A 14,844-nucleotide genomic window follows, 5' to 3' on the forward strand; every position below is an offset into this window, starting at 1 on the left:
CACAATGGCATCTGAAACTGTGTTTAGAAAAAAAATCAGCCTCACAATGAATGTATGGTAATGTTTGTGAACGTCAGCCTCTCCGATAACTCAACATCAATCCTTCCGGGTCCACTCACAAAGACAAACAGTGCTGTCTAGGGCTTTTTTTCAGCTTGCTGAAGCAACCCTTTCTTGTCCATGGGACCACACACAATGGTTCTGCTTCAGCTTTTTACTAAGCAGTGTTTCCATTAGCAGGCATTCTTGCTGCTGTCTCCCCCCACCCCCCTCCCCTCCCCCTCCATAACCACCACTCCCCCCCCCAATCTCCCCACCACCCACCAGCCCTGCGCCAACTCCACCACCGTCCAGTCAAACAGGAAACCATCAAATATTCAGAAGGAGAGAATTAAAGAAAATAGCTCCCTTTTATATTTTTGGCAAGATCAGTGTCCTGTTGCAACAGTCACCTTGCTGTGAAGTCTGTGCTCCACGGACTTTGTGAACTTTCCGTGCCAGCCATTAAATTATTTCTGATGAGTACTTCATGGGAAAATATTTTTTAAAACTTTGTGAGGCCTTCTAAGGGTTGACAACTCTCCAAGGTCTTGTCCCATAAATCAGCTAAAGTCCTTGAAGAGCATACACGATCGATGAGCTGTTTTGAAGCTTAGACTAGGGCTGGAATTGTACCATTCTGCAATATTTGTCCAGTCCAGAAATATGCAGATTATGTTAACTCTGTGTGCTTTTGTTCTGACCATTTTTGATATAATTAATGTATTAGCTACTAAACCACGCTTCTGAGTATCAGGAACAGTTCATCAGCCTCTGTATATACTATCCACAAATATATTACAAAACTCTGTTGCTTTATTGTAGGAAAACAAGCTTTTGTGCACTCTGGCATGTCTTACAGTGAAGAAATGCATTTTCAATATCTTTAACATATTATATGCCAGAGCCATTAATGAAACAAGAGATTCACAACTTTTTATTTGTCAGGTAACCAGTGGTCAATGTCTATCCAATTCTTGCCTTTTAGCTTTTCATTGGTCTTTGGTAATATTCAAGTAAACTTGGTTAAATTCTGAAGTACTTTATTATTACACTGTCTGCATTAGGGAATAAAATAAAATCATGCACCAGGCTTTAAGCGCAGGAGGTCTGGTGCATATGATTCACAGTTTAAAAAGCAGTGTTGTTGTATATTATTCATAAAGACCTTAGGACTGATGGCCAGTGGTTACCTGAGGGACTGCACAGTCTGCGGTACTTCAATGAAGCTTTGTCTTGGTTTTGCGGATTGACTCCTTCTGTGAGCGAGCTCAGAGCTGAAGTTGCTGGTTAACGACTGTGTGCAAGAGTAAGGCAGTGACAAGGGGCAGTGAAGTGATCACTCAGGGGTGTCAACGTTTTGTACTTTGATTTGAGGTCAGATGTCAGACGAGAGTTCCAGGCTTGGCATTGTCACTCCCATACCACTGAACGTCTGCCAATTCTGAATAGAGTGGGGAGTCCATGTAGCAAGTATCCTGGTAGGGTCTACAAAGACAAGAGACTCAAGTCAGGGAATCAGATTATGTCTCAGAAAATCCTTAGTTTCAGTAAAGATACATGAAAAGATGGTGTGAAGGTCCTGCACAATGAGATCAAGGATCATGGCGATGACATAATTTGACACTTCTAGCTTAGAGAAAATTGTGTTCTCTCAATCCATGCTGCATTAAAGCATACAGGTCTTTGAGCTAAAACGCGTGCTTCGTCAACGCAAATTTGCTGTAACATGATTGACGAATTGGGGATGCTGTTCCTACAGCACGATCTTTTAAAACATGGCTGTGATGCGATAACATCACAATCCTTAAAACGCTGTCTCTAAAGCACAATTTTTCTATAACACAGACAAGAATGTAACCATCGCGTTGTGGAAAAACTCACTGTACACTATAGAGAAAGCAAGGTGAGCCCATACCAAAGAATCTCTCTAAGACCAGTGCCTGTGCTGCCTGGGCAAGTTAGCCCTGAGGGCCAGGTTCAGAGTATGGACCCACACAGTATGAAATAACTCAGCCCCAGGTGAGAAACTGGTCAGCTGGCCAGTATTGGGCAGCCTCAACAGTTGACCCTAAACCTCTGAGCCAGATTGACTGGCATCTTTGAAATCCTACAAGTCCTGTCTCATAAAGCAGCTGGAACACTGTAAATCTAGCTTGGCTTTCTGTTGTGCAGCTAACCCCCTATCAGTTATCAGCTTGATGAAAAACAGGGTGCCCTTTGAAATTCTGTAATTTAAAACACAAAGCCACCTTGTTTGAAAACCTGACAAAAAAAAGTGAAGCTTTTCCAGGATTTCTTCTTTTCACAGCAGTTTGAAATCAAGACGTGATTTTCCCTTCTTTTGGGTAAATGATACATCTGAACTAAGGTTTGTCAAGACTTTGCAAATTCCTCTTACATATGGCTCATTGGCATCTGCTCTATCCTTAGGTGACAATAGGACGACGTGACTGAACGCTCTCAGACTATGTTTTCAGGCACAACACACATATTTAAAGTGTGCCAGCTACTCATTGGTTAGCAGTGACAACCTTTCACTTAGCCTCAATGGATCGACCATGAGAGACCATCCACAGACTCTATCAACAAACACATCGACCTGGACCCAATATACCGGCCACTACAGCGGACAGCTCGAACTGACAATAGGAAGCAGCAGAAACAGGCTACTATAAATGCCAGAGGAAACAGCACAGAAGCGCTTCACAGGAGGCTCCCAAGCACTGAGGATGTCACCTAGACAGGGGACGAAACGTTTGCAAGACAAATTCCCAGCTCGGCGAACAGAACCACAACAGACCATCTCTCAGAATGTTAGGCACAACCAATCAAAAACTGTGCCATTCAGACTCCTCAAGGTCAAACCTTGATGGTCCATTGTGTAACACATGGAGTCAGACAGATCAATGTTCTCATGTGGACATAACCACCTCAACAACAATCTATAAAATCACCTCAGGAGATTGATACAAAATAAACCACAGAATTCACTGGCTTAGTTTCAAGATACAGACAGGAAGCTAAATAACTAATGGTTTCCAAATGGGATTAATTTTGCCCTGTCATCATCTGATGGGATTGAATAGAAAGGGTTTGGATTTTTATTTTTGGAAAATAACTGAGTCAAATCTTTAACAATAACAAACACAGAAATTTCTGGAAAAGCTCAGCAGGTCTGGCAGCATCTGTGGAGAGAAATCAGCGTTAATGTTCGGGTCAGGTGACCCTTCCTCAGAACTCAGAAGTTCTGAAACGGTAACTCAGTATAAGGGTTAGCCACATGTAGGCCAGACCAGCTAAGAACAATAGATTTCCTTCCCTAAAGGCCATCAGTGAACAGGAGGTGATTTTACCACAATTCAGTGATTAAATGGTCACTGTTACCGATAGCTGTTTATCCAAGATCATTGAAGCAAATTTTAATTCCTCAGCTGCTGTGATTACCCTAGAAGACTGGTACAGGCCTCTTGTCCTGGATGTATCCACCAAGGGAGTCTCCTCCCAGTGTACAGGCTGGGGTTAAGGTCAGATCCTGGTACTTTGCCAAGTGGTTCGATAGGATCAAAGTGGGCAGTAGTTTCAGGCTAATGTCTCTACACTACACTTTCAAGCATAGAGTAAGTGTTAGGCAATCAGGTGCACAATAATTCCAAACAAATCTTAAGGCTCAAATACTGAACACATGACAGTAGACAGTGTAGCAGAACACGAAAGGGAGGTTCGGACCTTCTGGTGACCGGGATTGGAAAGGAGAAAAGACCAAAGTTAGGCCAAATGCCTAGTGTCAAGCCACACATTGCATTTACTTCCTGAACCTATTGGAGTGGCTGTGGTAATAAAACATCTAAAACAAAACACTGGACTGTTGTCTCAACTTTATTTCTGTCACATAGACATGATTTCAACAAAGCTCAGAAACAAAAATAGAAATTGCTGGAAAATCTCAGCAGGTCTGGCAACATCTGTGGAGAGAGTTCAGAGTTAATATTTTGGATCCAGTCACTCTTCCTTAGAACATTCTGAAGAGAGGACACTGGATCGGAAACATCAACTCTGATTCCCCTTCACGGATGCTGCCAGACCTCCTGAGCTTTTCTAGCAATTTCTGTTTTTGTTTCTGATTTCCAGCATCTTTCGGTTTTCTCCCCCTTTCAGTTTTTATTTATTCATTCATTCTTGGGACGTGGGCATCGCTGGCTGGGCCAGCATTTAGTGCCCATCCCTAATTGCCCTGAGGAGGTGGTGGGGAGTTGCCTCTTTAAACAGCTATAGTCCTTGGGAAGTAGGGACAGTGACAGTGCTGTCAGAGAGGGACGATAAGAAATGAACTATCCCACACATAGTTAAATGGCACAAAGACAGACAGTGAGGGGCGTAATATCACATAACCGATTATTACCATACCTCTACTTTACAGGGCTTTGGTGAGTTGGCGATTGGGTCTGTTCATCGTGAGGTGTGCTCGTTTCTGTTGTACCTCTACGGAAAGGCAGGTGAAAAGAGGAGCAGATAAGACTGAATATTAGTAAAAAGAAGAAAGCAAGGAAAATGTTAGTTAGAATTGATAGTTAGGAAACTAGCAAGAAACTTAGTGATTCCATTTTTTTATTGTTAGAACAGTGAAGAATTAGGAGATAACATTGAAACTACTTTATGTTACAGTTATTCTGTTCAGATTTCAACTTCCTACACCTTCTAGAGACATTGAACAGTGACATAGACAACAAAACAATGACTTGACACCAGTTATAACATACAATAATTCTTCCTGTGCACCCGCACCTTTAACTCTGGGCTTTAACAATAATTGTTAAAATGGTTCATTTCCTTTCGAAGGTTAATTTTACCAAAACTGGATCAGATTTTGATAAAACCAAAATTTACAGCTTTTCATTCCTACACCAGAAGAGTGGGGCGAGAGAGGGAGGGGCAGCAATTATTTTGTCGTGTTGGCTCTCAGCTAGTCACACCCTCTTGCCCTTTCTCTGAAACCCTGCACCTTTTCCCCTCTTCTAAGATACTTATCCAGCTCCCTTTGGGAAGCTCTGATTGTATCTGTCTTCCACAGACTCTCAGGCACTGAAGATCCTGAAGGATTTCCTCATGTCTCCTTTGGTTTGTTTGCCAATGACGTGAGAGTGGTGTTCGTTATCACCCCCACCCACCCTCCACCCATCCACCAGAAGAAGCGTCTCCTCCACAGAGACCCCTCATTAGTCTGAACGCTCCTTGTGAGGTCCCTAATGGTCTGTTCGCTAAGGAGAACAATATTTTGCTGAAAAAAGACACATTTTATTGAAACTTTCCACCAGCAATAACAACAAAGGGAAGCAAACGTTTATATTGCATGAGAGGAGAGTGCTGATTGGCTTGCAGTGAGACTACTGATTGGCAAGTGGTGGCAGACTTGTAGAGATGTTGCCATAGAGAAAGCACCAGTTAGATGTTGTTGACAGTTAACTGCCTAGCTTTGTTTAAATTTTAAACCAGGCAAGATGAATTGGATTTGTCAAGGCATTTCCCTCAGCATTTGAACCAGGGAGTGTCTGTCAGCTATTCTGTTGAGTTGAAGCAGGTATAGTACATGTACATGTCCTTTCTGGGTGGAAGGGATGGGGTCCTGTGTATTATTGTATGTAGCTGTTGGTACTTGCAAGTATGTGTTTCTGCCTGATCATCCAAAATTGGTTGTCAGTGTAATTTGCAGCACATTTGGGATTATTTAGTAAATGCTGCTCAGTGATAGAATTAGATCTAATGTCAGACACTGTATTTTGGGTTTTGCAAACGTTGGCTGTTTGGGGTCACCATGGTGAATGAATAGAGCAGACTGTACCAAACAGCATACACCTTTGGCCGGTTGTAACAAGCAAGACTCTGACTATACACAACAAGCTGGTGCTTGCAAAACCCAAAACAAAATTATATGTGTCTCTTTTTTCCAGCAAACTGCAGGTTCTGTACTATGAGATGGCTATTTGTAAACCACAGTTTTATGGGAATTCCTGCATCGCAACAGTAAATTTTGTATCTACAGAGGGAGTAGATAATTGAGTGGTGTCATTTAAATGAAGGCTCCACAACTGAAAGAGAACACTGCCTTCACTGATGTACCTATACCATGATATTCTGGTATCAGACGGTGAGAGCAGGGTTTGGTATGTAGTTCCAACAAGGGTGTGAGAATATAAAGTGGATCATGTTGACTTGGCACTCCATTTTACACCTATCTCAGGTTTTGTGTGCACAACAGTCAGTGGTGTGTCTCATGTTATTGGAGAAGGATAAAATAGTCCAAAATACACAGCCACAAGAAAAGTGAGGACATTGTTCCAGGTACTTCTTGTGGGCTCTGTACTCACTCATTACAGAGACATAGCCAGAAACAGAAATTGCTGGGGAAATTCATCAGATCTGGCAGCCTGAGTTGAGATGGAGACAGTGTTAACACTTCAAGCCCAGTGACCCTTCTTCAGAACTGGACTCAAAACTTTAACTCTCACCACAGATGCTGCCAAACCCGATCAATTTCACTAGCAATTTCAATTTTTGTTTCAGATTTCCACCGACTGTAGGTCTTTGTTTTATTTTAGCAGAGACAGAATTTTTGCCTGAGCAATTATGTAGCCACAGATGGTGCTTATAACACACAGAGCAGACTGGGGGATAAAACAAAGATGGTCCCTCCATAATAACAAGCGACTGTGGGATCATTCAATGAACAATTTTCCAACTTGTGAAAAATCAACAGGGTTCATTCAATCTTGCTGAAGATCTGTGATATGAGTTGGAACACTCAGTTTCAAATATTTCATTTACAAGTTGCAGTTTTTCTTCTCTGGAACTTTAAGAAAGTTAAAAGTTCGAATTCTGTAACTTTAAATATAGGTCAAGTCTAAACTGTGGTTGAAATAAAATTCACATGCTCCAATATATTGAGTGCTCTCTTTAAACATGTTATCTTATTCCTTTCAGACACAGGAAAGAGTTTTTGAAAGTGCTACTTATTAAGAAGCTTTTAGGAACGGCAGGAGACCAGTAGAAATGAGAGGAACCATAGTGTTTAAATTCTGAAGATGAGATTAACATAGAGATAATGTGAAACCAGAAAATACTGGAAATGTACAACTCCAGCTGTCAGTATATGAAAGAGGAAGCAAGGCCAGACTCATACATCTTCCTATTTTGCTTTTTGAAGTGTCAAAAGATACTGGGACCTAAGGATCTGTATCTCCTGGTCTCTGTAATCTCTGGAAATTAACTGCCTTTAATACTCATGGTCAGAACTCACACAAACACCAGGTTATAGTCCAACAGGTTTATTTGAGATCACAAGCTTTTGGAGCCCTGTTCCCTGGTCAGGTGAAGTTACAAAGGAGTAACGCTCTGAAAGCTTGTGACCTCAAGTAAACCTGTTGGACTATAACCTGGTGTTTGTTTGATTTCTGACTTTGTCCACCCCAAACCAACACTGGCTCCTCCATATCATGGCTTTAGTACTCATGAAGGAAAGTTCCAGAACATGTATTCCCTTTGAATTGGTTTCAAGCTTTTAAACACCCCGTGGGAGGGAGAGGGTTGACTTGTATTTTGACTGCATCAAGTTCAGCATCTCAATACCACAGGCCGTTTTCTTTCAGACACTGCTAGGTACACTCTGCACTTCCGATATTTTCTGCTGTGACTATCTCACATGCTAAACAAACGTAACAGCTCCAACTTGTACAAAATGGCTGGGCGCCTTACCTTACAATTCAACAGAGCAATATAAATGTTAAGCATTGTGCAATGTTACTCCGGACAGCAGCCATCATCGCTGGTGAATTTTGTGGGATAGCTGTTATTAACACTGTTGTCTCACCTGTCAACTCTACTGTCAATCTGTGAAAGCAGAGTCTGTTCAGCTTCAGCGTCTTTGGTGTAATAATTATTGAAGGCATATTTTTCTATTGTATGATCAAATTACTCTTCAAAAACTTCTCAGACTACATGACTCACCCACTCTGCCAGGATACGATGTGGTGCGGACTGCTGGAAGGAGAAGAGACGATGGAGTCGGTGGACTGTGCTGTGCTCCTCTGATTCCGAGGTGAAGCCACTTGAAAAGAAAGAAAACAATAAAGGTCAGACAAACACATCAATGTGAAGAGTAACCTCACTGAAGACTGGAGATAAATTCTGACGAAAGCAATATTTTTAGGATTATGATATTAGATTCAGTATTAGCCTCATCAAAGGAGACAGTACTATTATGTTGTAATATTTTTCCAAATACAATGCAATTGTTTCGAGTGAGACGAGATTCATTGAGTGTTAGGCTGGAGTCAACTGGAGCGTCCTACACTCATCTCCTGGTAACTGGTCTTTACTTCACATCAATATAATTTCTGCCTGTAGTTACTGTTTAGATTTGCTCCTCATGTTGCGTTTTTTATTTCATTCATTATTTTAGTTTAGACGAGTATTCGACAAGATGCACTGCAGTAACTCACCAAAGGTCCATTCAACAGCATCTTTTAAGACTTCCATCTGGAAGGACAAAGTCAGCAGATACACGGGAACACCACCCCCTGCAAGTTCCCCTCCAAACCACACACCATCCTTCAAAGTCCTGGAACTTCTTCCCTAACAACATTAGTATAAAATCATGAAGGGTATTGATAAGGAGAATAGCAAAGGTCTTATCCCGAGAGTGGGGGATTTCAAGACTAGGAGGCATACTTTTAACTGTGAGAGGACATACATTTAAAAAAGACATGGGGGCAATGTTTTTACACAGAGGGTGGTCTGTGTGTGGAATGAACAGTCAGAGGAAGTGGTGGATGCAGGTACAGTTACAACATTTAAAAAGACAGTTGGATAATCGCACGAATAGGATAGTTTTCGAGAGATATGGGTCAAATGCAAGCAGGGGGACTAGTTTAAGAACATGGACTGGTTGAACTGAAAGGTCTATTTCTATGCTGTATGACTCAATGAATGTACTTACACCAAATGGACTGTAGCAGATCAAGACAGCAGCTCACCACCACCCTGCCAAGTGTAGCCATGATGTGGAGGTCCCGTTGTTGGACTGGAGTGGACAAGATCAGAAGTCATACGACGCCAGGTTATAGTCCAACAGGTTTATTTGAAATCACAAGCTTTCAGAGTGCTGCCCATTCGCCAGGAGGAGTCGTGTGATTTCAAATAAACCTATTGGGCTACAACCTGGTGTCATGTGACTTCTGACATTTTCCCAAGGGTAAATACAGAAGGGCAATGAATGCTGTCCCAGCCAATGATGTTCATATCCCACTCTCTATGATGTAATTCTTGCAAAGAAAATTGTTAATCATAAATCTCACAAACCATTAACTTACGTGGCTCTTATTGTCACCTTGTTTGTATATTTTAAAGGTAAGACCTGCCTTTTTTATTGCACCTTTCACCACTCCAGTGTATCACAAGATGCCTCATAGTTAGAGGGACTTTTTGAAGGGTTCGCTCTGTGGAAGTGACAGTCTATTGTTACCTAGCAACTTCTGCAACTAGTAGTGTGCTGATGTGTAACCCTTGTATGAATGCAAGAGTGCTCAAGGGTAACCTTCAGTTCTGTAAGGAGGTACTTGGTATCGCAACAACGGAATGGTCGAGATGAGCAGCACACCCTACAGCTGTACCTTGTAGTCATTTGGAACTCCCACACAATATGCTAGTGCGTTTCAAAATGAACCCAAACCCATCAGTCGCCAACTGGGCATAACTTGCGACACAAATCTCAGATAGTTAGTAACATGGGACAGCAACTCAATTCACTGTGTCTCTCCCAGCAATGTGTGATCACAGAAATGTTATGGCACAGAAGAAGGACATTCTGACTGCACCAATGCTCCAAATGAGCAAGTTTTTACTTTCCCCCCAAAATCTCATGTTTTTATTGAAGTAACCATCCAACGCCCCTCCTGAATGCCTGAATCAAACCTGCCCCAGCCCCACATTTCCAGGCAGTGCATTCCAGACCCTAACTGCTCGCTCTGGGAAAATGACAGCAACTTTCACCTCCAAAGCCAGCAATTCTCCAGCAGATATTTATTATTCTTCATGATATGCTGCTCATTGTTACACAGCAGACAGATACACACCTGCAGTATTTTGTAATTTTACTCAGATAACAGCAGGTTTTGCCTGAATACGGAATAAATAAATTCCCATTCCTGCAGCTATTTCTTTGCTCTTACAACTGTCCAACATCGCAATTTAGATGGTGGAGGGAGGTTTATCAAACCTGTTTTAAAAAGCACATGCAAAGTCTCAATTTTAAATCTGCGATTAAGAGCTCTCTGTTATCCAAAAGTGTGTTTTTAATTATTTGTTCATAGGATGAGGGCATCGCTGCTTAGGCCAGCATTTATAGCCCATCCCAGGAGTCAGGTGGGAGTTAACCACGTTCCTGTGGGTCTGGATTCACATATAGACCTGACCAGGAAAAGATGGCAGTTTCCATCCCTGAAAAACGCTAGTGAATCAGATGGGTTTGGGAACGTCAAGGAATAAGCATGAACTTAGATTCTTGGAGTTAGGTCCCAGATTTTTTTATTCATTCACAGGATGTGGGCATTGCTGGCTGGGCCCAGCCTGTTCCTTGCTGCCCTTGCGAAGATGGTGATGAGCTACCTTCTCGAGCTGCTGCAGTCCCTGGGATATAGCCAGACCTACAATGCGTTTTCTCTCTCACAGTTTAGTCCATCTGAGCAGCTTGCTAGGCCATTTCAGAGCGCAGTTAAGGGACAATCACATTGCTTTGGGTCTGGAGTCACGTGTAGGCCTGACCAGGGTAAGGACAGCAGGTCATTGGTGAAACAGGAGTTTTTTTCTCGATGATCTGAAATTTTTACTATAATTATTAATATGATTTATTGCTGAGCTGTTTATTCCATATTCAGCAATGATCCCTATGGCTAGTGGATCTGGTTCGAGGGGTCAGTTGACTTCCTCCACTTCCAGCATTCAACCAGAGAATTAAAAGGTTACATTTATAAAAAATTATTAATGGGAATACATTCACCACTTTAACTGCCTTTTCTACCAAAGATTTTAGCCGGTCAACTTTGATAAACTGTAAAATACTAAGATCTATTAGCAGAACAATATTATTGCAAGCAGAGTATGTCTCCTTGTGACAAACACAGGGGCTATCTGTGGATTAATGTTAATGAAAAAGATTGGTTTCCTGCTTTTATGCTCTCAAAGGTATTTTCCCCAAAAGTATTTAATAGAGAAGAAAATGTTGCTGAATATAATGTCTAGAACCCTCGTGCTAACATTGCTGTGCGCAGGGACACCAACAGTAAAGGCATTCAGTTTAATCTCACTGGCTGGATATTTTCGGGATTAATTGTGTGACAAACTCTATAAAGAATGCTCACAGCCTCTCCTCTGATAGCTTGAGATTTTATTTTGTACTTTAACCTCATCAGGGCTCTGGATGTATGGCCTTCCTTCAAATATAAAAGGAGGCCATTCTGTCCATAGTGCGCTCAGCCTATCCCACTCCCCTTTTCTCCATTACCCCGGCAATTATTTCTTTTCAGACAAATTATTTTAAATGTATCACAGGTACGTTTTTACAATTCACTCGGGGGAAACATGGGTAATGCTTACTCAGTTTGGCCTCGCATTGCACGCAAAGCCAGAGTCTATTGCCTTGTGGTAAGGAGTTCCAAAGACTCTCAGGTTAGGTTTTTCATCTGTCATAGCCTTTCCCCGGCTTTAAAATGGGAATTAGAAGGATAACCACAGGACCAGTCTGCCTGGAGTGGGTGAAGATAGAAGCGGGAGGCTGGGTGAATACTTTAAAAGACTGGGATGGTTAGAAGCAGTTAGAGAGTGGAACTAGGAAGGAACAGAACAGCACTTAATTTAAATGAAGCAAACCTTAAGATATCCCTGGATGAAATACATATTAGGACATATAAAGAAAGTGTGTGTGTGTGTGTGTGTGTACATTCTGTCTGGAGGAAGCTGGCCATGTGTTCTATTTTACTAACTTGTATTCTTTCAGCATTTTCTCAAATGAATAGCTTCACAAGTAATCTTTCACACATCACTGTGGTCCACAGAACATAGAACAGTACAGCACAAGAACAGGCCCTTTGGCCCACCATATCTGTGCTAACCACGATGCAATTCTAAACTAATCTCATCTGCCTGCGCATGGTCAGTATCCCTCTATTCCCTGACTGCTTATGCATTTGATTAAACGCCTCTTAAACATTTCTATCGTATCTGTTTCTACACCTCCCCTGGCAGCACGTTCCAGGCTATCACCCTCTAAGTAAAAAAATCAGGCTTGCACATCCCCTTTAAACTTTCCCCTCTCACCTTTAACCTCTGCCCCCTAGAATTTGATATTTCCACCTTGGGAAAAAGACTCTGACTGTCTACCCTATCCATGCCCCTCATAATTTTATAAACTTCTGCTCCAGCAAAAGCATTCCAAGTTTGCCAACCTCTCCTTCTAGCTAATACACTCCGATCCAAGCAACACCCTGGTAAACCTCTTCTGCACCCTCTTCAAAACCTCCACCTCCTTCCTATCATTAGGAGACCAGAATTGTACATAATACTCCAAATACGGCCTCACTGAAGTTTTATACAGTTGCAACATGACTTGTTAACTTTTACTGAAAACACCAAATCCTGGAGATCACAGCAGGTCAGGCAGCCTCCATGAAGAGAGAGCAAGCTAACGTTTCCAATCTGGATGACTCTTGTCATCTTTTATTCTTTCATGCCCCCACTGATGAAGACATGCATGCTGTACGCCTTCTGTATCACCTTATCCACTTGTGATGCCACTTTCAGGGAGCTTTGGACTGGCACCCTGAGATCCCTCTGTACATCAATGCTCCTAAAGGTCCTGCCATTTACTGTTACAGAGGTGCTAACTATGCATAGTTTCCATCTGCACTCTAACAGGGAGAAACCAGTGGATCTATGACATGGGCTGTGAGACATTATTCAAGTGCTTGCTTTAATACAGCCAATGCGTTTAACCAACTTGCTCCACATTACTGCAGGGAGAAATGACAGAGAGCAGGACTTGAGAAGTTGCTTCAGAACTCAACAAGAGCTGCCTCCTGATGAGGTGCAGGGTGTTTCTATAGGAGACAGACTGGTGCAGATGATGACAATAAACACAGAGCTCATGGTATCCTGCTACAATGCTGGACAATTGGACATTTCGACATCCATCATGTGTCCTTCCATTTGAAAGGAATTTTATTTAATTATTGTGTTAGTTGTGGGCATCACTGGCTGAAGTGTGTATTTGAACTGATTGGTCATTTCCGACCCATTGCTGTGGGTCTGGAGTTACATGTAGATCAGAACAAGTAAGGCAGACCCTCCGTGTGAGTGAACTGGATGAATTTGGAATGACAATGGTTACACTAGACCAACTTTTTGTTGAATTGATCCATCTATTGTTGGATTCAAACTCACATCCAGACAACATTCGCTTGAGGTTTGGATACTGGTTTAGTGATGTTATCGACACCATACGGTCTCCTCACTTTCCGTTCACATCTCACACCATGAGGTTTCTGGTTTGCAGTTATTACCCAAACTGTACGTCACATTGGATTGGTTGGCAAGTGGATCCTAATTGGTAGAGGTGTTGCTAACCAAGCAGCAGTCTCCCCTCAAACAGATTAAATGCTAGTTTTCTTGCAAATTGTCCTGATGAGCGTGAGATTAAACGTTTTGGCACGATGTGACTCGAGCAATTATCTGTGCTAGCAGATAACTGTTTGAATTATATCAGTTAATAGACTATATATATTTGAGTAAAGGTTGAGTTTCTAAAGCTAATTTCTCTTGTCATTTAGGGGTCAGTTTGTACATGAGTGACACTTTAGAGGGAGCTGAGGTCACTGTCCCTCACTGAATGCTGGGTTGGAGTCTGTGTCTATTAAGCGTGTCCTCCCCGAGGCAGCACAGACAAGGGAGACCTGAGGTTGAGGGAGCTGGGCAGCTGCCTCCAGCACTGTGCTTCTCCATAATCCACTCAAGTGTTCGGAAAGTTTGGTCAAAAGTTGGGATTGATTTTTGACACTAGACTGACCGTTAGTCAAGTGTCTATGGTAATTCAGAAGGTATGCTCGATTTAAAAGTTACTTCTAAGTCACACAATATAATTACAACAAATCTGCATTTTGCAAGTAAGGGGTAGCATTCCAACCTGGCCCTGGTCCTAAACCAATCCAGATTTCAGGTTACAGTGCTGCTCAATTTTGACTAGAGCAAATATCAAAACTTTATGGGCAGTGACATTTCACATCTGCATCATCAACAGGTAAAGTTCCCCATCAGGAATCTGTGACATTAGGAAATTAATGTCAAGTGCCCAAACATATACTCCAGTCATTTCATAGGTCAGATCTTGCTGTGAAAAGACGCATTTTATCAAACTCTTTTATCCTGCACCATAAGGACAATATCATCATGTGCAAGAAATACCAATGTAATGGAAACAGAGTGATGACTGGTTAGTAAGTGGATTCCAATTGGTACAGCCACTGGGGAATGCACCAGTTTGATGATGACTAACTGTCAACTGCCAAATTATATTTCAATTTAAACTGCGTAAGTTAACTTTGATACCTCAGGCTAAAATCTTGAGCAATGAACCAAAGAATGACTGACGCTTATCTTGTTCTGTTGGAACAGGTACAGTGTGTTTACTGTATGTGTTCTTACTGTCTGCAAACAGGCACTGTAAATTCGTCAGGTCAGGCAGCATCCAAGGAGCAGGAGAAG

The 14,844-nt window shown here is 42.0% G+C and overlaps 1 protein-coding gene across 13 annotated transcripts in view; it reads right to left on the minus strand.

The window, feature by feature from the left end:
* Positions 1 to 313: 313 nt before the first annotated feature.
* Positions 314 to 14,844, minus strand: part of frmd4a (FERM domain containing 4A) — a 773,221-nt gene continuing 758,690 nt past the window's right edge. For 11 of the 13 annotated variants that reach the window (XM_072563058.1, XM_072563059.1, XM_072563057.1 and 8 more), the window contains 3 exons: positions 8,041 to 8,140; positions 4,447 to 4,557; positions 314 to 1,527 (listed from right to left, as the gene is read on the minus strand). In XM_072563058.1, the coding sequence (XP_072419159.1) occupies positions 4,449 to 4,557; positions 8,041 to 8,140 (209 nt within the window). In that variant the 3' untranslated portion in view covers positions 314 to 1,527; positions 4,447 to 4,448. The remainder of the gene's footprint in view (positions 1,528 to 4,446; positions 4,558 to 8,040; positions 8,141 to 14,844) is intronic. The other 2 variants (XM_072563054.1, XM_072563052.1) reach the window with 2 other exon arrangements.

Source organism: Chiloscyllium punctatum, chromosome 44 (genome assembly GCF_047496795.1).
Source record: "Chiloscyllium punctatum isolate Juve2018m chromosome 44, sChiPun1.3, whole genome shotgun sequence".
NCBI classification, from domain to species: domain Eukaryota; kingdom Metazoa; phylum Chordata; class Chondrichthyes; order Orectolobiformes; family Hemiscylliidae; genus Chiloscyllium; species Chiloscyllium punctatum.